Source organism: Geotrypetes seraphini, chromosome 3 (genome assembly GCF_902459505.1).
Source record: "Geotrypetes seraphini chromosome 3, aGeoSer1.1, whole genome shotgun sequence".
Lineage (NCBI taxonomy): Eukaryota > Metazoa > Chordata > Amphibia > Gymnophiona > Dermophiidae > Geotrypetes > Geotrypetes seraphini.
In genome coordinates this window covers 135,322,609-135,348,495 of record NC_047086.1, presented here as the reverse complement: position 1 = coordinate 135,348,495, position 25,887 = coordinate 135,322,609, and the positions used below count along the sequence as shown (strand labels likewise).

Genomic DNA, 25,887 nt, shown 5'->3' with positions numbered 1-25,887 from the left:
CAGCAGTCATGGCACATGACATGCACATAGGATTAATAAGTGTAAGAGCTCATATAAATCAACTTCCCAGGACCTCAGCGATACCACTCGGGGCCTGATTACTCTCATTGCCCTAGAGTTTTAAGTAGATGGTACATATATTCAACTGGTACATATATTCCCTGCTGATGAGAAAGGTGTTAGCGCTCAGGGTAGTTGGGATGTCCTTGAAACAGCAATCTGTGAAACATGTCGGATTAAACCCCCTGACCGAGCGACTCAAAGTGATAAAGCTAAGTGCTTATCTTTTCTAAATATGACATGCTAGAAATGTTAATTTTGAATACAGCTGGTGTTTGTAGAAGAAACCTAAAAGCCAAGCAAATGTAAAATGTAAGATCTCTGAGAATCTCGGAGAGAGCGAGAACCAGAAGGCTTTGAGCAAGCACAGATACTCAAGGCCCAGGCAAGAGGCAGGAATTTCTTTCATTGGCACCAGCACATCCTATGGGCTGTGTGCCGGTGCCACATGGTAAGGCTGAATGCTGTTCGGGCGGGGGATGCTGGTTCACGCACAGGGTGGGGGGGAGCGATGCCTGTTCTCGGGGGGGGGGGGGGGGTGCTCGCAAATCTACTCAACGCTCGGTTTGCGAGACAGGATTTGCAAGAATGTTTTGCTCAAGGTTTGACTGTATTTGCCTGTGCATTCCATGATGAGCTTTTTCAGCAACTTTGTGGTCCCCCAATGATACACCAAAGCATGCACCAATGATTTGAGTTGTATATTTGGATTCTGCACGAATAGCTGTAGTAGAAATATGACTTTTAGCTTGGTCGAGCAACCATCTTTTCCACAACCTGAACCCAAAGTTGACGCTTTGCCGCTATCTTCCCAATATCGAGGCCCTTTCATTTTGGAAGAAGTGGAGATCAAGCTCTAAGACTTGGCACATATTCATTGTATGTCCTATTGTACTTCCTCTAAAAATTTAATCAACTTTTGAGATGGTCAGGTGGGGAAGCCCAGACCACTTGACATGGCATGACAGAGAACAAAAATATTTTCCAGCCAGTTGCTATATGACAAAGAGATGATTGTGAAACTGGAGCAATTCAATTTTTTCTGGTGCTCTTTAAGTGCCACTGTGGATGAAAGCGTACAGAGCACAAGATGTACCCAGTCGACCATGAAGTCGCTGATATCGTGTTGAAGAAGTTATCTAACCACCAGTGGTACCTGACAGAAAAAGTTGTACTGTTTGCTCTTTTCAGCAAATATGCTTTAATCACTGACAGTGTCAAACAGGACATTGTTTCAAAGCTGTTGAACACAAGTGCCAGAACAGTTTCATTGGGGCCGGTTTTCAAGCAGGTAAACCGAAGCTTATCACTGGGAGACTTGGTTGGACTTGAGTGACATTTCCTGTTTCACGCTCTTAGTATTACCAATGAATGGTTGACAAAGCCAGTGGACAAGTGATCTGAAGATCCAAAATTCTATACTGCTGAACAGTTTGTCAACACAGTGAAGGTGGTTAATGACACAGCTAAGCGAGGTGTTAAACTGATAACTGACTTTTCCACTGGGCATCACCATAGACTCAGTGCAACATGAGGTCTTGTTACAAGGAGTTGAATAGCAGGCTTTATTCTGACTATTTCAAGAACACATTGAATGCTTGAGTGTTTGCAATGAGAAAACAAAAGACTCCCAAGCCCCAAGGCGTAAACTGTGATCAGAGGTAGAGACCGCCCACAGTGAGAATGAAGGAACTAAAGTGTTCCGCTCAAACTAACCTAAGGAAATATATAACTTAGAATTGTGTAGAGAGCCCTCAGTCACACAGCCACCTCCAAACGGAGGCAACGGCTGTCACTGGCTTACACCAAAAAGGTGTCAACTGTGAAACATCCTTGGGCTCTCTGTGAATTTAGTGCATTATAACACAAAAAGTGCTTAAAGTGCTTACTTAATCATCACTCGCGGTGAGTAGTCTCTACCCCTGATCCAGGGGGGCTAGCAAAAAACAAGTGTCCAAATTCAACCAGCAATATCAAAAGAAGATACTTAGCTTCTTCAAAAGGGCAATCAGCATGTCACCACACGTCCTACGAGACTCCGTTTCGGGGGAGTACTCCCCCTTCTTCAGGAACAGCTGACGCTAGGCAGGAACCGGTCAATCTTACGGCTGCTGCGTGAAGGCAATAGAAGAAAATGGCGCTTGACCAGAACAGACGCCTCCGATTTAAACCAGCAGACTGAGAGGCGTGACCAAGGTAAATGGTCACATGATACTGCCCAGGTGCAAAACCAATGCAGACTGGGATCGTACAACCAGACAAATCCTCAGCTAAATAAAAGCAGAAAATGAAGATGTAAAAGAAGGAAAGAAAAATTTTTTGTTATTAACAAAAGAAATTTGTGAAAAACTGAAACAAACTCAAAATGTATGATGCCACTCTATATAGTCATTATGTCCTGCAGGAGTAAGTGTTTGGAGCTCGTAAATCCAATATTGTTCCCTTCTTTGTAACAACGCTAGTTTGTCCCCTTGGTAGTCTGGGAAAATCTGCTCAATGACAGTCCATTGTAAATCCTGAAACGTATGATTAAATTGTAAACAATGAGGCACCATCGGGGAAGTCATGGATTTGGTATTAATCCGGCTGCGATGCTCTATGAGGCGAGTTCTAATGGTCCTTTGCGTACGCCCAACATAGCCCATCCGACATGGACATATAATAATGTATATGACCCACTTAGATGTACATGAAGTATTAGATTTGTGAACATATTGTTTGTGGGTCATAGGGTGTTCCCAATCCGTACCTTCAATTGTAAGGGCACATATATCGCAGCTATTACTGCATTTAGTATGGTGACCTCCCTGATAACTTTGCACACATGTTGAAGAATATTTTGACCGGACCACCCGGTCTGCGATGTTCTTGGGGCGTGCATAAGCAATACACGGTAGATCCCGAAACTCGGGGTGCAGCTGGAGAACATGCCAATGAGTCCTGATGCTCCGGGCCACCTCAGAAGCTTGGTCAGAGAATGTTAATACACAAATCATTTTGGTATCTTCGCCTGGAGGGGCTTGAGAGAGCAACAGGGCTCTATTGGCATACAAGGCCCTGTTGTAAGCTTGAGAAAGAACTCTGTGAGGGTACCCCCGCTCTCTAAAGCGGGCGTACAATGCTCGTGCCTGCCTGCGGAACTCATCCAGATCAGTACAGAGTCTGCGAATACGCAGGAATTGACTAATAGGTAAAGATTTCTTAAGTTTGGTGGGATGACAACTCGTGAAGTCCAAATAGTTATTTACTTCAACGGATTTTCTGTACAAAGTGGTGACGAGTGTATTATCGTTTTTTTGGACCCAAACATCCAAAAAAGAAATTCTCTTGTAATCAAAAGACATGGTAAATCTGAGATTGGGGTCTAAGGTGTTCAACCACTCCAAAAAAATGACATAATAGTTCCTGGGGACCCGTCCAGACGCAAAACACGTCATCTATAAATCTGAGCCATGTTTTGATATAACGATACCAGGGCGCTGGGTACAAAAATCGTTCCTCAAAGGCGGTCACGTACAGGTTCGCGATGCTCGGGGCCGCTGCAGTGCCCATGGCGACTCCATGGGTCTGAAGAAAAAATGTATTGTCAAATTGAAAATAATTATGATAAAGAACCAGTTCAGCCAACTGTATGAGTAGATCGGCTCTAATGCGTTCGTGTTGAACCTCCTGCATGAACAGTCTCGATATCAATTCAAAGGCGGCAGGTTGAGGGATGTTTGAATATAAGGCTTCCAGATCCAGAGTGTTTGCAATGCCATTGGTAGATGACTACACCAAAGTGTACATGTTTAGTTATTAGTGAAGTATGTTAAATTTGTTATTTTCCACAATAAAGTGTAGATATTGAAGGTTCATTTACCGTATTTTCACGCAAATAACACGCACCCGTATAAAACGCGCACACGTGTATAGCGCGCAGAAATCACGATGATAAGCACAAAAACTTTGGTATAACGCGCTCACGATTATACCGCGCATGCTGCCCGACTCTCCGTTCAACCCCCTGACTTCCGTGCACTGCCCCGCCTCTCCGTGCGCTGTCCCGACTCTCCGTTCACCCCCCCTGACTTCCGTGCACTGCCCCGCCTCTCCGTGCGCTGTCCCGACTCTCCGTTCACCCCCCCTGACTTCCATGCACTGCCCTGACTTTCCGTGCGCTGTCCCGACTCTCCGTTCACCCCCCCTGACTTCCGTGCACTGCCCTGACTTTCCGTGCGCTGTCCCGACTCTCCGTTCACCCCCCTGACTTCCGTGCACTGCCCCGCCTCTCCATGCGCTGTCCCGACTCTCCGTTCACCCCCCCCCCCCGACGTCCGATTCATCCCCCCCCCCAGGCAGGACCATTCGCACCCCCACCCCGAAGGACCGCCGACTCCCCGACAATATCGTGCCAGGAGGGAGCCCAAACCCTCCTGGCCACGGCGACCCCCTACCCCCACCCCGCACTACATTACGGGCAGGAGGGATCCCAGGCCCTCCTGCCCTCGACGCAAACCCCCCTTCCCCCCAACGACCGTCCCCCCCAAGACCCTCCGACCGCCCCCCCAGCCGACCCGCGACCCCCCTGGCGACCCCCACGACGCCCCCACCCCCCTTCCCCGTACCTTTGGTAGTTGGGCCAGAAGGGAGCCCAAACCCTCCTGGCCACGGCGACCCCCTAACCCCACCCCGCACTACATTACGGGCAGGAGGGATCCCAGGCCCTCCTGCCCTCGACGCAAACCCCCCTCCCCCCCAACGACCGCCCCCCCCAAGAACCTCCGACCGCCCCCCAGCCGACCCGCGACCCCCCTGGCGACCCCCACGACCCCCCCACCCCCCTTCCCCGTACCTTTGGTAGTTGGCCGGACAGACGGGAGCCAAACCCGCCTGTCCGGCAGGCAGCCAACGAAGGAATGAGGCCGGATTGGCCCATCCGTCCTAAAGCTCCGCCTACTGGTGGGGCCTAAGGCGCGTGGGCCAATCAGAATAGGCCCTGGAGCCTTAGGTCCCACCTGGGGGCGCGGCCTGAGGCACATGGGCCCAACCCGACCATGTGCCTCAGGCCGCGCCCCCAGGTGGGACCTAAGGCTCCAGGGCCTATTCTGATTGGCCCACGCGCCTTAGGCCCCACCAGTAGGCGGAGCTTTAGGACGGATGGGCCAATCCGGCCTCATTCCTTCGTTGGCTGCCTGCCGGACAGGCGGGTTTGGCTCCCGTCTGTCCGGCCAACTTCCAAAGGTACGGGGAAGGGGGGTGGGGGGGTCGTGGGGGTCGGCCAGGGGGGTCGCGGGTCGGCTGGGGGGGCGGTCGGAGGTTCTTGGGGGGGGGACGGTCGTTGGGGGGGAGGGGGGTTTGCGTCGAGGGCAGGAGGGCCTGGGATCCCTCCTGCCCGTAATGTAGTGCGGGGTGGGGTTAGGGGGTCGCCGTGGCCAGGAGGGTTTGGGCTCCCTTCTGGCCCGATATTGTCGGGAAGTCGGCGGTCCTTCGGGGTGGGGGTGCGAGTGGTCCTGCCGGGGGGGGGGATGTATCGGACGTCGGGGAGTCGGCCGGGCAAGAGGGCTTGGGCTCCCTCTTGCTCCGATCGTGGATGCGGGTGCGGGTGGGAGCGCGTGCGAGTGGTCGTTCGGGGTGGGGGTGCGAGTGGTCCTACTGGGGGGGTGAATCGGGCGTCGGGCGGGGTGGGAACTATGTTTTAAAACTTTCGTATACCGCGCTCACGCATATAACGCGCGAGGGGTATGCGCGGTAGGTAAAAACGCGTATAACGCGTGCGTTATATGCGTGAAAATACGGTAATAAAATACAGCTAGATTTTTTGCATAAAATGTCTTATCAATGTGTCACTGCTGAATATGAAAACATAAGTTATAGCTATAATACCAAGAAATTTACTCAAATAATAAAAATAATAGCAAATTATAAGAAAAATGGAATTTTTATGTAATCGGGGGCTTTGCACGACCCCAAGATGGGCTTTTTTAAAATTATTTTCTTATTAAGCATAAACAGATTGAAGGGAAAAACTTCAATTTGTACAGTTTTTCTGGACAACCCTACTGCATGGGCTCCTTAATTCAGCTTTATGGATTCCGGAACTTGGAGGCAGAGTGAATGGCTGGCTGAAGACTGAGCTCCCTCCTCTGAACATCTAATTCAAGAGTTTAATATATAATAAATAATAATTTTTGCCATGTTTGGGAAAAAATCTTCAAAGATGACATCCACAAAACAGAAGATACAATAACTCTCAATAAAATCTTTGGGGAAAAGCAAAAGACTAAAGGAAGACCCACAGACATCAAGTGGAAGTTTAACATCTATGGATGCATTGGATGTAATAGATGTTATAGACAAATTGGAAAACATAAGTTTAACTCTGGTGGAGATAAGAAAGGAAATGAATCATGAACAGCAAACTAGACATAATTACCAACAGAATTGACAAAATGGAAAACAGAGTAGATAAATTAGAACAAACTCAACAAGAAAATAAAGAGGATCATAAAATGTTAAAAGAGATGCAAAAGAAGATGATTGATCTTGAAAATCATTCCAGAAAACAGAATTTGAAAATTATAGGATTAAAAGAAGGAAGTGAAGGGAAAAATATGATCTCTTTCCTAGAAGAAACTCTACCAAAGATTCTTCCACTCAAGATAAAAACACCAATAGAAAAAGCACATAGAATTAGAGGAAAAAAATCCCAAATTCAAGGTAAGCCAAGAATGGTTATATTCAAAGTAATGAGGTTCCAACATGTCTTGGATATTTTAAAAGCGGCTAAAGAAGCACAAAATATTGTGTATAAAGATTCTAAATTGATCTTCATTCCAGATTTGGCCAAGGAAACTGTTCAAATAAGACAAAAGTTTTTACAGCTAAGAGAACCATTAAAAGAAATAGGTGCAAAATATGGACTTTTCTATCCAGCACAAATGAAAATCACCTATAAAGATAAAATTCATTTATTTGAAGACCCAGAGAAACTTAAGGAGTTCATATCTTCTCAAGAAGTACCCATGAATTAAGAATTAAAATGCTGGTAAGAAAAAAATTTAGGTTGAAAATTACTAAAAATTCAGAACTATAGAAATAAATGAATATATATATTAAGATTTATTTTTAACTTTAAATATGGCCAGTATAACTGATTTTTAACTGAAATAGAACTGATGGAATTGGTAACATTTTTAAAACAAGAGAATATTCTGAGTTTAAGCATAAATACCTGGTGATGTAATTAAAATATTCAAGAATATGCTGACATCTGAAGAATCTAAGAATGGAATCATAAGATCTTCTGATTCTGATGCCTTCACTTGATCTATGTTGGTAATTGGAGGCTAGGGAGACATGCTGAATGGAAGGAGGATGTTCTTTTTATATAAACATACATGAGAAACAGGTCGGAGGAAAGATCGCTGCAGCTGCCCGATTGGCTTGGAATGAGAGACGGTGCATCTGAAAGGGCTGTGTTCCCCTTGGCTTGGTTGCACAGCTTGGAATAAATCCACCGCCGTGGCGCGCTCAATTATCGGTGAGCAGAATAGAAATGGGGCAGAGGCAGCTGTGAGATTTGACGAACGAGACTGGAAAGAAGAATAGCTGATTTGAAGCGCTTGATTACCAGCTTTGTGCTCATTCCGGTGAGACCTGTGGAGGGACTGAGAGAATACTCGGTTTCTTTTCAGCGCGTTGATACTGATCACTGTTAGAGACTTCCAGTTCCGGGTTGGAGCAGAGGAAACATTAAGGTGATCCCCAAACTCCGATGAATATGATCATCATGCCATGCTACTTCTGCCCCTTTGGCATGGAAAAGTGAGAATGGCGGGTGAAGTGTTCGAATGGTTCTTGATTCGGGAAGTTCAAGGTGGATCCAGTATTGACACACAGCTGCTGTTTTGGGAGTAGATATTGCCTCAGAAGACATCACTCTGTAGTCGGATTGGCAGGGAGATTTGATTCGGTGGCATGCAGCTCTTCTTTTGCACACATCCTCTTTCCAGAGGTAGAACTGAAGTGTCAACTTGATTTAATAGCATACTCTTGTTTTTAGTAATAAGAATTAACAGAAGTAAATTTATTGTATTGGATGGATTCTAATTTATACTTTTATTACATATATAATATATTTATATTTGTAATTCATTTCTTTAAATGAAAAGATAACGAGATGAATGAATGGTTGAGTTTGAAGTTATATAGATTACACAATATATTGTGTGAAGGAAGAATGACATATTGTATTGCATTCAAATTTTACTTTTATAATATACTTTATTATATAATTTTTTTTCTAAAATAAATAGACAAAATGAAAAGAAAGATTAGATAAAATTAATTGTATATGAAATATTTAAGTGATTGAATGAATGATTACATGAATTTTTATAAATTAATAAAGTGGAACTCCTAATTCAATGAGATTTAAAGCATTGTAATATTGTAATATACTTATGGTTTAAAATTAATTTAAATTATTAAGGGAAAATGTAAAGGAAATTTTAATGTACTTTTGTTATTTAGTTTGATATTGATAACAAAAGAAGTTTAATTTATACATTTATTTATGGAGTTGAATTAATGTAGTTTTTATTTAATGGGATAAGGATATAATTAAAGGAATAATTAAAGGGGTTTTTAAAATATATAGATCAATTTTTTAATGAAGATAAATAGTGAAGTAATATAAGAAGGGGAGGGAGAAGGGAAGGGATTTTGCAATCTTATACATATAAAATTTAATGAATCAAGGGTAAGGAAGGATGATTCTTATTGTAAATTGGAGGAAAAGAGTGTTATACAGAACAATTATAATAAGATGAAGTTTATATTGAAGTTCATGTACTATAGGAATAAATATCTTAATAGAGCTTAAATTATTATCATTAAACGTTAATGGCCTCAACCATCCAATAAAAAAGAAGAAAACACTTTTGTTTTTAAAACAACAAAATATAGATATGTTATATCCAAGAGACTCATTTATCAGTTTTAGAGTCCAAAAAGCTAGAAGAAGATTGGATAAAACATTGTTTCTTTGCCCCTGCTGTGAAAAAAAAAGCAAGTGTTGCAATATTAGTACATTTTATGTAATGCTATGTTTAAATTGATTGCCGCTGATCCTGCAGGGAGATGGTTACATGTAGAAATGAGCATGGGAAATACTACCATGGCGCTATTTAATGTATACGCACCTAATTCGAATCGGATTGAATTTTTTAAATCTCTACATCTATTGTTGTTACCACTGGCTGCTTCTAAATTAGTTGTGGCAGGGGATTTTAATGCTGTTATGGATCCTTTAATGGACAAAAAACCTAGTAGAATTATGAAATCATTAGGATTAGATAATTTGGTACAAAATTGTGATTTGAAAGATATATGGCGAATATTTCATTTTAATGATCGGGAATTTTCATTTTGCTCCCATGTTCACAAATCATTTTCAAGAATAGATTATATATTTGTTTCATATGCAGTAATTCAGCAAGTAACACAAGCCTCCATTGATCCAATTATTTTATCTGATCATGGTGGGGTGTGGATTAAACTTAAAATAATTGACCAAGACGATAATAGACCTGTATGGAGATTTGATAATACATTGCTAGCGAAACCAAGTTTTATAGAGGAAATGCAAATGAAAATAAATGACTGTTTTCAAATTAATAATGTTGAAGATATCTCTATGGAAACGCTGTGGGATACTTTTAAGGCAACCATGACAGATCAAATTATTTCTTTTTCGGCATACATTAAAAAACAATTTTATAGTTTGGAACAAGATATAAGGATATTAGAATCAAAATTGATTGACAAATGGGATTACTCCACATCACTGTTCTTATGTTCAACCGCCGGTCCGCGGACCAGTGTTGATCCGCAGAAAATTCCTGCTGGTCCACACAGGGCCGGTGAGATCGACATCTGCAATTTCCTGCCAGTCCGCGCAGGGCCAGCAAGATCGAGCTGAAGTCCACGCAGGGCCGGAGAGATCATGGGGAGCCTCCGACAGTGGCTTTCTCCCCTCTCAGCAGCTCTCCTTACTTACCAGCGCAGCGATTCAGGAAGGCAGCCTTGGGGCTTTTGCTGAGTCGCGGCCATCTCTGATGATGCAACTTCCTCTTTCCTCAGAGGTGGTGCGACCCAACAAAGGACCCGAGGCTGACTTCCTGAATCGCTGCACTGGTAAGTAAGGAGAGCTGCTGGGAGGGGAGAAAGCCACTGTTAGAGGCTGGGAAGCTGTTGGGCATGGTTAAAAAAAAAAGGGACAGCTGCTACTGGACCTGAGAGGGGAGGAGGGAAAGGAGTCTGGGAAGGTGCTGGACAAGGGGAAAAAATGGACAGCTGCTTCTGGACCTGGAGAGAGGGAGAAGGAGAGATGCTGCTGGGAGGGGAGGAGGGAAAGGGAAGGGAAGAGAGTTACTGCTGAACAGGGGGAGGAGGAAAGGGAGAAGGAAAAAGGAAGGAAACAACTGGCAGGGAGATTAGAGGAGGGAAAGGGGAGAGACAGGAATGGGGGTCAGCAGAGAAATAGAGAGGGACAAAGATGCTAGTTCTGGTGTAGGAGAGAGAAAAATGAAGAGAGCAGTGAAGCTGGAATGAATCATGTAAAAAAGGAGAGAGGGGGCACAGGCTGGATGGAAAGGTGAGAGGGACATAGAAAGAAGACAGATACCATATGGAAGGGGGAGAGGGCAGACAGTGGATGGAAGGGGCAGATGCTGGATTGAAGAGACAGAGGGCAGACGCTAGAAGGAAGAGAGTGTAAAGAAGGTGAAAGCAGAAACCAGAGACAACAAAATGTAGAAAAAAAATTTTTATTTCCATTTTGTGGTCAGAATATATCAGATTTGAAATATGTATCCTGCTAGAGCTGGTGTTAGACATAACTGGGGACTGCAAAGTCCAGGCAGTGGCTTAGGGCTCTCTCTGACCAGGGGGGCAGTTGCCCTAGTTGCACTCCCCTAACCCTATTCCTGCTATGTGTGACTGCGGTATTCTGTTAGAATGATATTTCTGTGTAGCATTCTGTAATAATTTGGCTTGTTCAGTTTTCTTGATAGTAGAGGGGATATATGTGAAGGGGAGAGGAGACAGGTGTTTTGTTGATCCTTGCTCTGTATTATTTGTATTTATAAAATGACAATTGTACAGAGTATTGTTTCTTTTTATATTTTAATAAAATACATTCAATATAAAATCATAACTGAGGCTTGTGCTGATGGGATCAAATGGTTTGCGAGGACCAAGCTCGCAGAGACGGGGCGGAAACGGGTTTTTAAATTTCAGTCCTAGTAGTTTGCCGGTCCACAAAATAATTTTCTTTTCCGCCGGTCCATAGGTGTAAAAAGGTTGAAGAACACTGCTCTACATTACAAGATCTCCTGAAAGCTAAAGGGAAATATAATGAAATATCTTCTAAAATGATAAGGAAAGATTTATTTTCTCAACAAGCATTCATTGTATTATGCAAATTCAAATAAGGCGGGAAGATTACTGGCAAATTATTTAAAAGCAAAAAAACAAAAATAGTGGCAATAAAAGATTAAAAAGGAAATGCTTTTTCACAAATTGGTCCTATTTTAAAACAATTTTTACAATTTTATAAAGATCTGTATTCTTCTGAACCTTATTTAGATAAAGAAAAAGATGGATTGGAATTTTTAAAATTAATCAAGGGGCCGAAAATTCCTGAGCATATAAAAGAAAGCTTAGAAAAGCCAATATCAATAAACGAATTGCAAGCAGCATTGAAGTCCCTTAGCGTTGGATCCGCTCCAGGTGGAGATGGTTTTACAGTAGAGTTCTACAAATCATTCCAAATTACCCTATTACCATATTTGTTAAATTTATATCAGACTCAACTATCTAAAGGTTATATTACAGGTACCATGGTGGAATCATTGACTACAGTCTTGCCAAAGCCAAATAAAGATCCTACACTGGTTTCAAACTAGATACCTATTTAATTAATGTAGATGGAAAACCTTTGGCTAAAACATTGGCTATACGTTTAGTTAAAGGTCTCCCTTTTATTATTGGAATGCACTAAACAGGATTTGTTGCTCAAAGACATTCTTCTAACACTAGGCTTGCCTTGCATATGTTGAATTTGTCAAAAGCCTTAAATGATCCGGCTTTTTCTTTATCCTTGGATGCAGAGAAAACCTTTGATCGAGTAGAATGGACCTTCATATATCAAGCGTTGGAGTGGTTTGGTATTGGTTCAGGATTTATACAAATGGTTCAAACATTGTATAACTCCCCTGTTGCTAAACTGTATATTAATAATAATTTTTCAGAAGGTTTCAGGTTGCAGAGGGGGGTTAGACAAGGCTGTCCATTATCTCCTCTGCTTTTTGACATTGTATTGGAACCCTTGTTATTAGCTATTCAACAAGCGAAGGAGATTCAGGGTATTCCCCGTAGAGATCGGGAATATAAGGTCTCTGCTTATGCAGATGATATATTGCTTTATTTGAGAAATCCTGAGACAATCATTCCATGTTTACTTGAAATAACTGAGAAATCTGGAAAATTTTCAGAATATAAGATAAATTGGAGTAAATCTGAAATTCTTCCACTTAATGTCCACTGTACAAAAGGTTTGTTTGATTCATTTCCCTTTCTTTGGAGGGAGGATGGAATAAAATATTTAGGCATTTGGATTAAAAATACGCTGGAAGAAACATTGAAAATAAATAACAGAAATGTGTGAGCAATGGAATCATTTACATCTTTCATGGTGGGGGAGAGTCCAAACAATTAAGATGATGATTTTGCCTGTGGTTTGTTATCGGATGGGTATGTTACCGGTTTATTTTCAAGGGTCCTTTTATAAAAAATTAAATAGCATTCTTATAAAATTTATTTGGCTGGGTAAAACTCCTAGAGTTGCTTTGGTATCTTTACAAAGGCCAATTTCAGAGGGAGGGGTAAATTTTTCCCAATTTTTATAGTTATCATCAAGTCTATATTTTGCGCCAGGGTATTTATTGGGTCCTCCCAGAGCTCATGGAAAAACTCCCAGATTGGTTGTGGTTAGAATGGCAACTCATGTCTCCATTACGCCTTTGTCATGTGCTCAGTATCAAAATGCCTAGTTACAGTAAAGATAACAGAATATTAGCTGATTCATGGAAAACATTGCGTTATGTAAGTAATTTAACAACTATTACAATTTACAAATCTACAAATCAATCTATATGGCTAAACTCCAAAATTCAAATCGGTGGAGGAAAGATCATCTGAAAGCATTGGATGATAGCAGGCATATGTTTATTGAATGATGTTATCTTTAATGGTAAACTGCTTGAATTTTCACAGTTGCAATACAAATATGGTCTTCATAAATCAGAAAGTTTTAGATGGTTGCAATTGAAGCAGGCCATTCAGGCCGGGTTCCCTGAATGGAAAAATCTTAATGAGCAATATAGTATGGAGTTCTTATGCTTTCAGGCGGACTTTCTGGGTCACCAGGCTGCCCAATGGTATAAATTATTATCTGGACTTATTAAAAAGAAACCAAACAATGGTCTGAGAGACATTTGGAGCATAGAGATTAAACATCAAATTTCTGTGTCTAAATGTCCACAAATTTGGACTTGGAGGATGAGATGTACAATGTCAGCATCTATGAGACAAACATGTTTTTTTCTGTTAGATAGAGCATTATGGTTGCAAAAATTGGATAGTTCTAAGTCTAATAGATGTTGGCACTGTCATCTCAAAGCAGGGACTTTAGATCATTTATTATTCTATTGTCCATTTATTATGACCTTTTGGAAATCAATTTGGGACCAAATTAATTGTTTATTAGACAATCCAGTGGCATTGTCATATGATACTGGCAATGAGACCAAAAAGTCAGATTTCTCCAAATAATAATAAATTATTACTTACTAGTGTTTAAGCCCGTTACATTAACGGGTGCTAGAATATATGGCTGTCTGTCTTTCTTTCTTTATGTCTCTCTCCCTGCTCCTGTTTCTTTCTTCCTTTCTTTCTGTCTTTCTCCCTCCTGCAATTTTTTTCTCTCTCTCCCTGGCACCCTTTGCCTGTCTGTCTTTATTTCTGTGTCTCTCTGGTCCCCTGTCTGTCTTTATTTCTGTCTGTCTCTCTCCCTAGCCTCCTTTGTCTGTCTGTATTTCTTTCTGTGTCTCCCCCCCCCACACTTTCCTTTGCAGAAGCAGCAGTGCTATTTCCCTTCCCCTCCAGATCCCTGTGAAGTAGTAGCAGCATTTCCCCCCACCCACTCCCCATTCCCTTCTCTCCCCCCCCCCACTTTCCTTTGCAGAAGCAGCAGTGCTATTTCCCTTCCCCTCCAGATCCCTGTGAAGTAGTAGCAGCATTTCCCCCCACCCACCCCCCCATTCCCTTCTCTCCCCCCCCCACTTTCCTTTGCAGAAGCAGCAGTGGTATTTCTCTTTCCCTCCAGGTCCTTGCTGAAGCAGTAGCAGCATTTTCCCCCCCCCCCCATTCCCTTCTCTCCCCCCCCACTTTATTTTGCAGAAGCAGCTGTGATATTTCCCTTCCCCTCCAGATCTCTGAGAAGTAGTAGCAGCATTTTCCCCCACCCATCCCCCATTCCCTTCTCTCCCCTACCACCACTTTCCTTTGCAGAAGCAGCAGCGGTTTTCCCTTCCCCTCCAGGTCCCTGCTGAGTAGTAGAAACATTTTCCCCCACCCCCCATTCCCTTCTTACCTTGAGCTGCCCTGCTCCGTTCGGCCCCTCCCCCTTCCCTTCCCGTGTGCTGGCCTGCTGCGGCTGAAGTTTTTTTTCGGCGACTCCTCCTGTTAAAACTCCCCCCCCCTCCCGCAACCGCTCCTGTTCAAAGCGGCCTGCTGAGGTTCGCGGCCGCTGTAACGAACCTCGCAGGCCGCTCTCCAACTCGGTAGCATGTTCCCTCTGACGCGATTGCGTCAGAGGGAACGTGCTACCATGTGGAGAGCGGCCTGCGAGGTTCGTTACAGCGGCCGCGAACCTCAGCAGGCCGCTTTGAACAGGAGCGGTAGCGGCTGTTGCAGGAGGATTGGGGGGGGGGAAATTCGTGAGCGGCGGCAGGACCATGAGGCGGGATTGAGTTTTTCGGCTTCCCCTATCTGGGGAAACCGCCGTGCCGAACTGAGCTGCGCGTGGGGCCGTAGTAAGCGCGGGGCATGCTGCAGTCTTGGCGGCCACGGACATACGGATCATGGAAGCACGGCGATAAGACTGCGCATGCGCCGCCTACGGTTTTATTATATAGATAATGACTGGGGTTGCTATTCAACAAATTACATATAATTGGAAAAACTGGAGTAGATTAAATTATAATTTTTGGTGGAATTCCTTATGTCATATATATAAAATGGAAAGATTTATTGCAATACAGCGAGGGTGTTTTAGGAAATTTCAAGATGTGTGGGAGCCATTAACAAAATATTGTAATGATTAGATGACATTTTTTTCCCTTAATTTACAGGTTCAATTATGAGGGGGGAGGGAGGATAATTTTATTATTACATATTGTATAATGTATTTGATTATATAATAAGAAGGGATGGGAAGGGTGGGGGTTAACAGCATTTTATGTATACTATTGATGATTGTTAAGTAATGTATTTATGATCTATTTGTTTTAACATATTGATACACTTATTGTATGTTTGAAAATGAATAAAGAATATAAAAAAAAAAAAATCCATCTTTATGACCTGGTACATCTGAATTATGTTTTCATTGCATAATTTTTTGTTGATTTGCCCGCTTGTTTTACACATCTATCACTCTTATTCCTGTAAGTAAGACAATAGTTATATTTTCTTCTGTACGTTTATGCATTAGGGCTGCCAAAACCTGAGGGAACAGTACAGTTTAGGGGGTGAAAAACTTTTTATTTAGTTATTCAATTTTCTATACCATTCTCCCAAAGGAGCTCAGAACAATTTATATGATTTTATTCAGGTACTCAAGCATTTTTCCTGTCTTTCCCAGTGGGCTCACAATCTATCTAATATACCTGAGGCAATGAGGGGATTATGTGACTTTCCAAGGGTCACAAGGAGCAGCATGGGTTTGAAACCACAACCTCAGTGTGCTGAGACTGTAGCTTTAACCACTGTGCCACAATCTTCCTTTTGTGCACAGAAGAGGAGCGGTACTTGGATGTGATAGCATGTGATGATCTTAAAGGCACATGAGATCTCTTAGGGAGAGTAAGAGATAGTGGATGCTGCAGATGGGTAGACTGGATGGGCCATTTGGTCTTTATCTGCCGTCATGTTTCTATGTTTTTTGTATTTTAATTGTGTAATCTATCTCGAAATGAGCCACCTTGGTGTCAGCAGAAAAGCAATGCCAAACTAAATGCTGGGATGCCTAAGCACTGTCAATGTCTTAAGCAGCCTGCCTGATGCTTTTCTTGTTAACTTGTTCTTGCAGCTGTTGGTCTAATTGCATCTGGCCAGTGTGATGTGGTGTTAGCTGGTGGTGTGGAGTTCATGTCTGATGTCCCTATTCGTCACAGCAGAAAGATGAGAAAAACCATGTTGACTCTGAATAGAGCTAAGACAGCGGCGCAGAAGTTGGCCGTTGTGGCTAAAATTCGTCCAGACTTCTTCACACCTGAGGTACTTCTTTTCTTTAGTGTCTCTGAATTGGAGCTAATTTATTATTAACGAAAAGTTTTAAAGGAAGTCTGAGTGAAAGAAATTCCCTATGTTATAATTAGTGGTATATTGCATCTTCAGTAGTCCAGCAGGGAAGTCTGCAGTGTGCTTCCAGCTGCTAACACCCATACCCACAAAATATAGATTTACCTGGAGTTGGTGACTGACTTTTTAGCCCCTAAACTTATGTCAGATACCATACCTAGCAGCTGTTTGCTTACAAACATAAAGGAAAGACAATTATTCAAGCAAATCGGAGCAGCAGCATTATCGAAAACTCTCATCACAGCCCTGATTGATTCATTGAGCAGGCAGGCAGCATGTGGCTGGCAGGCTGGACTAGAGAATGACAGGGGAACAATTTTTCCCCATCCCCACAGGAATTCAATTTACCCATCCCATCCCCATGAGTTTTGTTTCTGCCCCTTCCCCATTCCTGTAAGCTCTGCCTTAACCACACGAGCCTCGAACCGTGTTTGAGGCTTGTGCAGATAAGGACAGAGCTTGCAGGAATGGGGCAGGGACAGGAAAAGAACTCAACGGGACAAGAAAATGAGTTCCTTTAGGGATGAGGAAAAATTTGCCTCAGTGTCACTCTCTAGGCTGGACAATGGCAAGGGTTAAAGTGATAGTTTGTGTTGCAGCACTGTACCTGAGAGTAGTGTCCTGAAATAAGGACAAGGCCAATCCAGGTCTCTGGATCTCAAAAATAAAAAGATTCTGTGCTGGCTAACCTCAGCAATAAATAGTGAATTACAGTGGAACCTTGGTTTACGAGCATAATTCGTTCCAGAAGTATGCTCGTAAACCAAATTGCTCGCATATCAAAGGGAGATTCCTCATAGGAAGTAAGGGAACTCGCTTTGATCGTTCTATCTCCTCCCCCCCCCCCCCCCCCCCCCCGAGGCTACCGGCGCTGCTCCATACCCCATTTCCGCAATTCGGCATCCTCCCTGCGAACTGACATCCTCCTCCCCCCCCCCTCACGTTGCCCCCCTCCCCCGTGATTCTCCATCCCCCCTCCCCCGCAATTCTCCATCCCCCCCCAAACACCGAAACGAAATCCCTTACCCCGATTGGGCACCAGCACCAATGCATAGGACATGCCGGTGCCCGAAGATCCTCCCTCTTCTGGGCTGGAAGGGGCGTCTGAGATCCTCCCTCTTGCCTGTGCTGGGCTGGACTGGGCCTTGAGCATTTGCGCATGCTCAAGGCCTTCTGGTCTCGCTCTCTCCGAGATTCTGAATCTGACAAGCAGGCAGGTATTCTCACAAGTGGGTGACGTCATCCGACGGAGCCTCGATGCGGACGCCTCACAAGTTTCGAGTCGCCCGCACCGTGCATGCGCGAGTGCCTTCCCGCCCAGCGCAGGGCGCGTCTCCTCAGTTCTTACTTTTCCGCGGAGCCAAGAAATCCATCTTCGACTCTGCGTGAAGTATTTTCACTTGTACCTTCTTTTGTCCATGGTTTTGTGTTATTTTTACTCAGAATCGCTGGTTTTCTTCTTTGTTTTCTTCTTTTCAAAAATAAAAATAATAATTTCTTCCGTTCGTTTGACCGGGCAGGCCACGTGGCCACAGCCCCGCGGCTTCGATCATGCGGCGGCGCTTTTTCGGCCTATGTCCCGGCCTGCAACCGGTTTTAAAAAGTGTTCCAAGTGCCAGCGCGCGATTTCCCTGACAGATCCTCATCGACGCTGTTTTCGGTGTCTTGGGCCTCAACATCTCCCGAAATCATGCCGGCCTTGCTTAACACTTAATAATAATAATAATAATAACTTTATTTTTGTATACCGCAATACCACAAAACAGTTCAGAGCAGTTTACAGGAGATGAGAACTGTACATATGCAATGAAGGTACAGAGAATTAGTTATCAAGTGTATGGTATAAACCAGTGGCAATTACAAAATGATCCAATAACTGTTGCAAGGGGGGTGCAGAAAGGGGAAAGGAAAAATAACCGGGGAAGAGGGGGAGGAAGGGTAGGGAGGGAGGTAAGGTTGAGATTATTAGTTTGGTTGGGAGGGCGGGAGTTAGAGGAATTTATCAAAGAGGTATGATTTGAGAGATTTCCTGAAGGATAGATAAGTTGGGGCAAGAGAGATGAGGGTGGTCAAGCAGTCATTCCATTTGCCAGCTTGGAAAGAGAGGGTTTTGTCGAAGAATCTTTTGTAGATGCATCCTTTTGGGGAGGGGTAGGCAAACAGGTGGGCATTGCGTGTACGGTTAGAGCCTGGGAAGACGAAGTGGCGTGACAGGTATATCGGGGCTGAGCCAGTTAGGGTTTTGAAGCAGAGGCAGGCGAATTTGAAGATGACCCTTGCTTCAAACGGTAGCCAATGAAGTTTTCTGTAGAAAGGGCTGATGTGGTCTGACTTTTTGAGCCCATAGATGAGGCGGACGGCGGTATTCTGGATGAATCTTAGTCGTTTAATGGTTTTCTTGTAGGAGCCCAGGTATATGATGTTACAGTAATCCAGGGTGTTTAGGATTAGGGATTGGACCAGCAAACTGAAGGTGGGGAAATCAAAGTAATGTTTGATAGAACGGAGTTTCCAAAGGGTGGAAAAGCATTTTTTGACCTGGGCATTGGTGTGATCTTCCAAAGTGAGGCATCGGTCCAAGATGACTCCGAGAATTTTTATAGTGGAATTGATTGGATACGTTAAACCATTAAGTTGCAAGGTGGTGGTCGTTAGTTTGTGGTTGGGACTTGCAAGGAAGAACTTGGTTTTTTCTGGGTTTAGTTTCAGTTTGAAGCGTGTGGTCCAGTTTTCTACCATGGTGAGGACAGTTGAGATGTATTGTTCTGTCTCATGTGACAGTGAGGTAATAGGTATGATGATTGTAATGTCATCTGCGTAAATACAGGATTTCAGGTTACGGTTCGATAACATGTGTCCCAGTGATGCCATGTAGATATTGAATAGTGACGGGGATAGGGGGGAGCCTTGGGGAACTCCGCAGGGGTTACTCCAGGTATGGGAGAAGGTTCCGTCGTTATGGACTTGGTAGGTTCAGTTTTTTAGGAAGCCGGTGAGCCAGGTTAGTACTTGTCCGGAAATGCCAATGGAGTCGAGGCAACTAATCAGAATGTCATGGTCTACTAGGTCGAAGGCACTGCTGAGGTCAAACTGGAGTAACAGTGCGCTGTTTCCCAGTGAGAATAGTAGGAGGAGGTGATTGGTTAGTGAGGCTAGAACGGTTACCGTACTATAGTCTCATGCTTTCAAGTGTCGTTGCATCCTGTGGAAGCAGCTTTTCAGCATGGAGTCTTCGATGGAGCTTTCGTCCTCAAGGGGTGCTTCACCCTCGACATCATCCCATGCTCTCCAGGCTTCCACAGCTTCTGCTCCGAGCCTCATCAAACCTGCCTTGTTTGTACCGGCTATGTCTTCGACGCCTGCTGCAGTGCCTTCCAATGTCTCTTCAGGTCAGATAGCACAGCAGCCCATTCCCCCAGTGGTGCTTAAAGTGCCCAAGGCTTCTAAGTCCAAGCACTCTCACACTGCCTTGAGGGAGCATGAAGCCCGTGCAGGTGGTCCCGTTGGAGACGCGGATCCATCCTTGCCGGCTTCGTTCCAGACCTTATTAGAGAAGTAATTTATTCAGCTTTTTACTACCATGGGGCCGAAGCTTCTCTCACAAATCCAGCCTGGGCATTCGGAGGTCTCCCGTGAGGTCGAGCCACCTCCTGTGCCTCAGTCGCATGCACACTCTCTTCAGGGAGCAGAGTCTCTGCGAGTGTCTGGTCTGGCATCTCAGCATGCATCGCAAGGAGCAGAGTCTTTGCCCATGCCTCCATTGTAACCCTTACACTCGATGCAAGGAGCAGAGTCTTTGCGAGTGCCTCAAGGTTTTTTCACTCGGCCTCCTCTGCTTCGTTCCACAGCCTCCAGCCCTATCCATTCTCTGGGGGCTTCGACTGGGACACGCTCTCCTCAATTGTCGAGGCCTGCTTCTAGGCACAGCTCGCATCATAGATCGACGCATTCTTCGAAGCATTCATCCAGGTATGCCTCACCTCATCGGAAGCAGCCTTTTCTTCAATATTCCCCACCGACTGCATCGACCCTTCCGATTCCGGATCTCGAAGACCCGGTGGGTTCTTTTTCTCCATCCAGATCTCCTTCTTCACTGGAGCAAGCTGCCTCGACATCCTCGAGTCCCTCTCGAGGCCAGGCCTCCGGGAAGGGAAGGCAAAACGATGGACAGATTTGGTCGTCGCATCTACCAAAACTCTATGATAACCTCCAGAATCTTCAACTATAATTTTACATTAAAATAAAATACAGGGGCTTATTGTATGACGGAAGAAAACAATTTGGACGTACATACGAAAAAGGGGGTAGAACTACAATCTTGAAAGAAAAGAACATAGGAGAGGAAAAAAGAAACAGATCCTTTTTTTTCTAACCCAACTATGCTAACTTGTTACCACATCCTCTAGCAACAAATTGCAGAGCATAATTATGTATTGAGTGAAAAGTATTTTCTCCAATTTATTTTAAATGTGCTGCTAGTCTTTATACTTGTTACTGTACTTGTTATGATTTGATCAACTTCTATCATATTTCCCCTCAGCCCCCTGGTTCATTCAAGTTAATATGAAAAACTTGGTATGCCATTCGAAACTGAAGGTGCTTTAAAAAAGGCTTAAGGTACATTTTTAAAAGCACCTAATTTTATTTTACCAAGTGGTGCATAGTTTCTTACTTAACTTTTTGTGGTGGTCTCGCCAGCTCCCTTTTCATAGCAGGCTGAGAATCCTAAATTTTCTACGTATGTCCAGTTTGAGATGCTTTCAGCCTTGGAAAAAATATATCTGACACATCACACTGTGTAAGAAGAAATAATCATAGTACTTATGGAAAATGTATAGAATAACAATTTTTTGTCTCTTCAAAGTGCACAATAGCACCATTTCTTCTTAAGATAAATATGAGTGATGTTTCTGAAACTTGTATGACATTTTGTATTCACACCCAGAATAAGATGATGTTGACATTCTATTTGGAGGACCCATTAAATTGGAAAGCAACTTGCGTTTTATTGCTGTTGAATAATGTTTATGCTAACAGACTATAACCAAAAAAAATTATCCTCTTGAAGTTGTCACAAACAAGAAGTGAGAATTTTATTACCTTAACATTGATGCTTTAGGCATAGAATTAGGTAGTAAAACATATACAGTGGTACCTTGGAATCCGAACTTAATCCGTTCCAGAACCCCATTCGGATTCCAAAATGTTCGAGTTCCAAGACACTTTTTCCCATTGAAAACAATATAAACGGCATTAATCCATTCCTGGGCCCCCATGAAGATTGTCGGCAGGAGGATGCCCAACCCCTCCTGCCGGATCCCCCCGACGGCCCTCTTAAGATCACCGGCAGGCGAGGATCCATCCGGCCAACTGGGAGGTAAGGCCAAGGGGGGGTTCCGGGGTGGGGGGTTTCGTTGGGGGGGTCCGGCAGAAGGGGTTTGGCACCCTCCTGCCGGTGATCTTAGGAGGGCTGTCGGGGTGGGGTGGGTCGGATTCCAAAGCAACGTTTGGATTCCGAGACAAAATTTACTACAAAAAAAAGTTCGGATTCCAAAACGTTCGAGTTCTGGGGCATTGGGATTCCAAGGTACCACTGTACTTCATAAAGCTGCAGTTGTCATGAGAGAATCTAATGCACATGAGTAGTTTATCTTGGACTTCCAAGACATTTTAACCTTGGTAGAGGAAAATCCCATTCATGCTGATGTACTGTCAGTGAGAACATATCTATCTATTGGTTTGCACTAGTCAGCAGGGGTGTGAGTCTATTATGCAGGTTAAATTTCTGTGTGGTCACTCCATTATGCTATGGAGATGCTCTTCAGGATCCTCTGTTCTGTGCACATTGTACATACTTCTGTGTGTAGAAGTTGTAGGGTTTTTACAGATGAAAATTATTTCCCCAAATAATTGACCTCATCCACACTATTTTTCTAAGTATAAGAGAAGACCATGTGTAGAGGAGAAAGAAATACACTTTATTATGCTTTTAAATTTTGTTCTTTTTTATCATGTACTTTCTAAAAACAATATTGAGAAATTCTACTTGTTCAGCTTCCAGCTGTTGCTGAATTCTCCACAAACGAAACTATGGGGCACTCTGCAGACAGACTGGCTGCTGCATTTGCTATTTCACGCATGGAGCAGGATGAATATGCCCTACGTTCCCATACTCTAGCTAAGAAGGCTCAGGATGAGGGTTTTCTTTCTGATGTGGTACCATACAATGTGCCAGGTATGTGCATCTTATATAATGTAAAGTTCACAGACATTATGAAACTTAACCTTCAAAAGAAGAGCAGCTTGTAAATTTCATTCCTATATATACCGAGAACAAACATCTACTTAGTAGAGAACTAGTAGGAGTTATTACAAGTTTGGATAGAAATGTATGATCAGAACTATAGGGATGGGATTTTATAAATCAAAGTGAAGTGAAAGAGTGAGGCTGCTTTCAACTCCCTCTCACCATAAGATACCTATGTCCATCCTATCATTCTCTGCAAGAAACTCCCTGACCCCTATCTGTCCAAATTAGATTGGTAAACTCTTCTGAGCAGGGACCGTCTATTAACTGTTAAATGTACAGCACTGCGTATGACTTTCAGTGCTGTAGAAATGATAAATAGTAGTTTGGGTACTGTTGGGCTCAAACTCTCTGACCTATATGGAGTAGGAAATGGCTGTATCTGCTATGGCAGTGATTGTAGATTGAACAGGCCAAAATAAAATGATTAGCACAAAGCAAAATTTCTGGTCACCATGGCAACCCATTGCCCAGCATTTGACATTATTTGGATTGAATGATAATCGTTAGCTGCAAAATAAATGTTAAAATCTAGTTCCAGCCCTCTCATCTTTTGTTAACAATTCAGGTTGATCTCAAAATTTTATTAAAGCTTTACATATTCATACATTTTAGTAACAACATAACATTTTCAAATTCTTTCTATACTCCACCCCGTCACGCTGCCACTTTAAGCAAGCGTCATCGATATTACCATTATCTTCTTCTGGAATTTGCCTTATATGTATAATTTTTATTTTTTTGCAAAAGAGTGTTTGTCATAAAATTTCCCTGTGAATTGCCTTTAAAAGTTATGGGAAATTTATCTGCATTTATCCACTGTGCTCTGTTTCCTCTGGGGGACAAAAAGACTAGGGGCTCCTTTTATCAAGGTGTGGTAGGCAGTTAACGCGCGGAATACCGCGCGTTCAACCGCCTGCCGCGCTAGCCGCTAACGCCTGCATTGAGCAGGTGTTAGTTTTTTAGCCAGCCGCGGGGCTTAGCGTATGATAAAATGTTCGACGCGCTAACCCCGCTAGCGCAGCTTGATAAAAGGACCCCTAGGGTTGATTTAGGAAATTATCAGGACCAGGAGTATTGAAGCAGGCCAGTTTTAAGAAACAGGTTAAACAGGAGCTTACTTGGAGGAAAGGTGCAGCAGTGAGTGTCTGTTAGTGCTGCCCGATTCAGGGAAAAAAATTTATATTCGATTCAGCCTATTGAATCGATTTTTCGGTTTGTATTTTCCTGCCCAATTGGGTGATTTTTTCCCCCCCCCCCCCCAAACATCCTGTTTGGTTTATTTTATAGTTATAGATCAGAGAACAAATTCATATCAAGTTGCATTGAATTACCAGACCTCAAATACTCAAGGCATTACTTGAATAATTTTTCATGCCCTTACTGGGGTGGTATATTCATCATTGGTCTTGATAAAGTGACCTGTGCTGTACATTTTTTAATTGTTTTAAATATCTATTTCAATAAATATAAAGTGCATAAGGTGCTATAGGAAGGAAAGCACTTATCTTTTGTGCCCGATGGCTGCCCAACCGTTTCACACTCTGTTTCATCAGGGGCTATGCCTCCTGTTAATGCACCAAACCTAAGAAACAGAACTTGATCAATGTTTCAAAAATTGTGAAAATCTTAGCAAACACTATGGTCATTAATTAATGAACTATTTGATATTTTATTAGAAATAATATATTAATAATTGAAAATTGGAAAACCTAAATACTAATCCGCTATTAACTAAATCATCCAGGGCTAAATAAACAATTAATTGTGTGACAGACAAAAAATTAATTAAATCAATTAATTCCAATTAAACTTTAAAAAAATTAGAAAAAAAATGTGTTTGTTGGAGTTCATTTCATCATTGGGCACTTTAAACTTACTTTAAATCAATTATATTTAAACAATTCGACTTGAATTGATTCATAACTGAGCATAAGAGTAACTTCACTAATTAATATTCAACCTTATTGTTCCCTAAAATGTATTTATTAAAAATTCATTTGATCGGTGGAAACTCTAAACTAATTGCTTTCAATTGATTACATTTAAACATTCCTACATAGAACCTTAGGTTGATGTGCCACGAATCTACAAACTTTAAAAAACTGTCAAAAGTGGTACCAGTGAAAACTTATAAAGCGCTCCCAATCTACAAAACTCAAATAATGTCTACCTTTTCACATGCGGCATAACTGCCACGCTACTAGGATGATATATAAATGCTGTCAAAATGGCGTCGGCGTTCCCAACCAGAGCTTAAATAACCTTTTGAACATTTGAGCCTTCACGGGTTAGTCAACTAAACAATCACAATAAGGCTTATTGCCGAAGATTGTATTTAAAGAACAGCACTTAGAGGGTAATGGTTACTTAATTTAAAGAAACAACTACTTACTTTTTTAGAAAACTATCGAAGCAACAGTGACAAGCATCCGCACAGCATATATTGAGTCGGGTTACTTGAAAGATGGTGGCGATTTTTAAATGAACTTCATACGAGCCAGCCAATCATAAAATACATGGCGTGATGATGTAATTGCGTCTTCATCAGAAAATAGTACTCAATTTTAACTCCGCTCTGCTGTTACAATGAAGAACCACTTTGCTGGCATCATGACAACACTGCACGTTTATTATCAAGAAACAACTAACTTTGTGAGTGCAGTGTCTGTTAGTGCTGCCTGATTCAGGGAAAAAAATTCTGATTCGATTCAGCCTATTGAATCAATTTTTCGATTCGATTTTCCTGCCCAATTGGGTGTTTTTTTCCAAACATCCTGGTGGGTTTATTTTATAGCCTCTTCACCCTCTTTGCCCTCTCCTACCCACAC

At 42.9% G+C, this 25,887-nt stretch overlaps 1 protein-coding gene across 3 annotated transcripts in view; it reads left to right on the top strand.

The window, feature by feature from the left end:
* Positions 1 to 25,887, top strand: part of HADHB (hydroxyacyl-CoA dehydrogenase trifunctional multienzyme complex subunit beta) — a 131,946-nt gene that overhangs the window by 48,753 nt on the left and 57,306 nt on the right. For all 3 annotated transcript variants that reach the window (XM_033937946.1, XM_033937947.1, XM_033937948.1), the window contains exons 8-9: positions 16,478 to 16,665; positions 22,804 to 22,984. In XM_033937946.1, the coding sequence (XP_033793837.1) occupies positions 16,478 to 16,665; positions 22,804 to 22,984 (369 nt within the window). The remainder of the gene's footprint in view (positions 1 to 16,477; positions 16,666 to 22,803; positions 22,985 to 25,887) is intronic.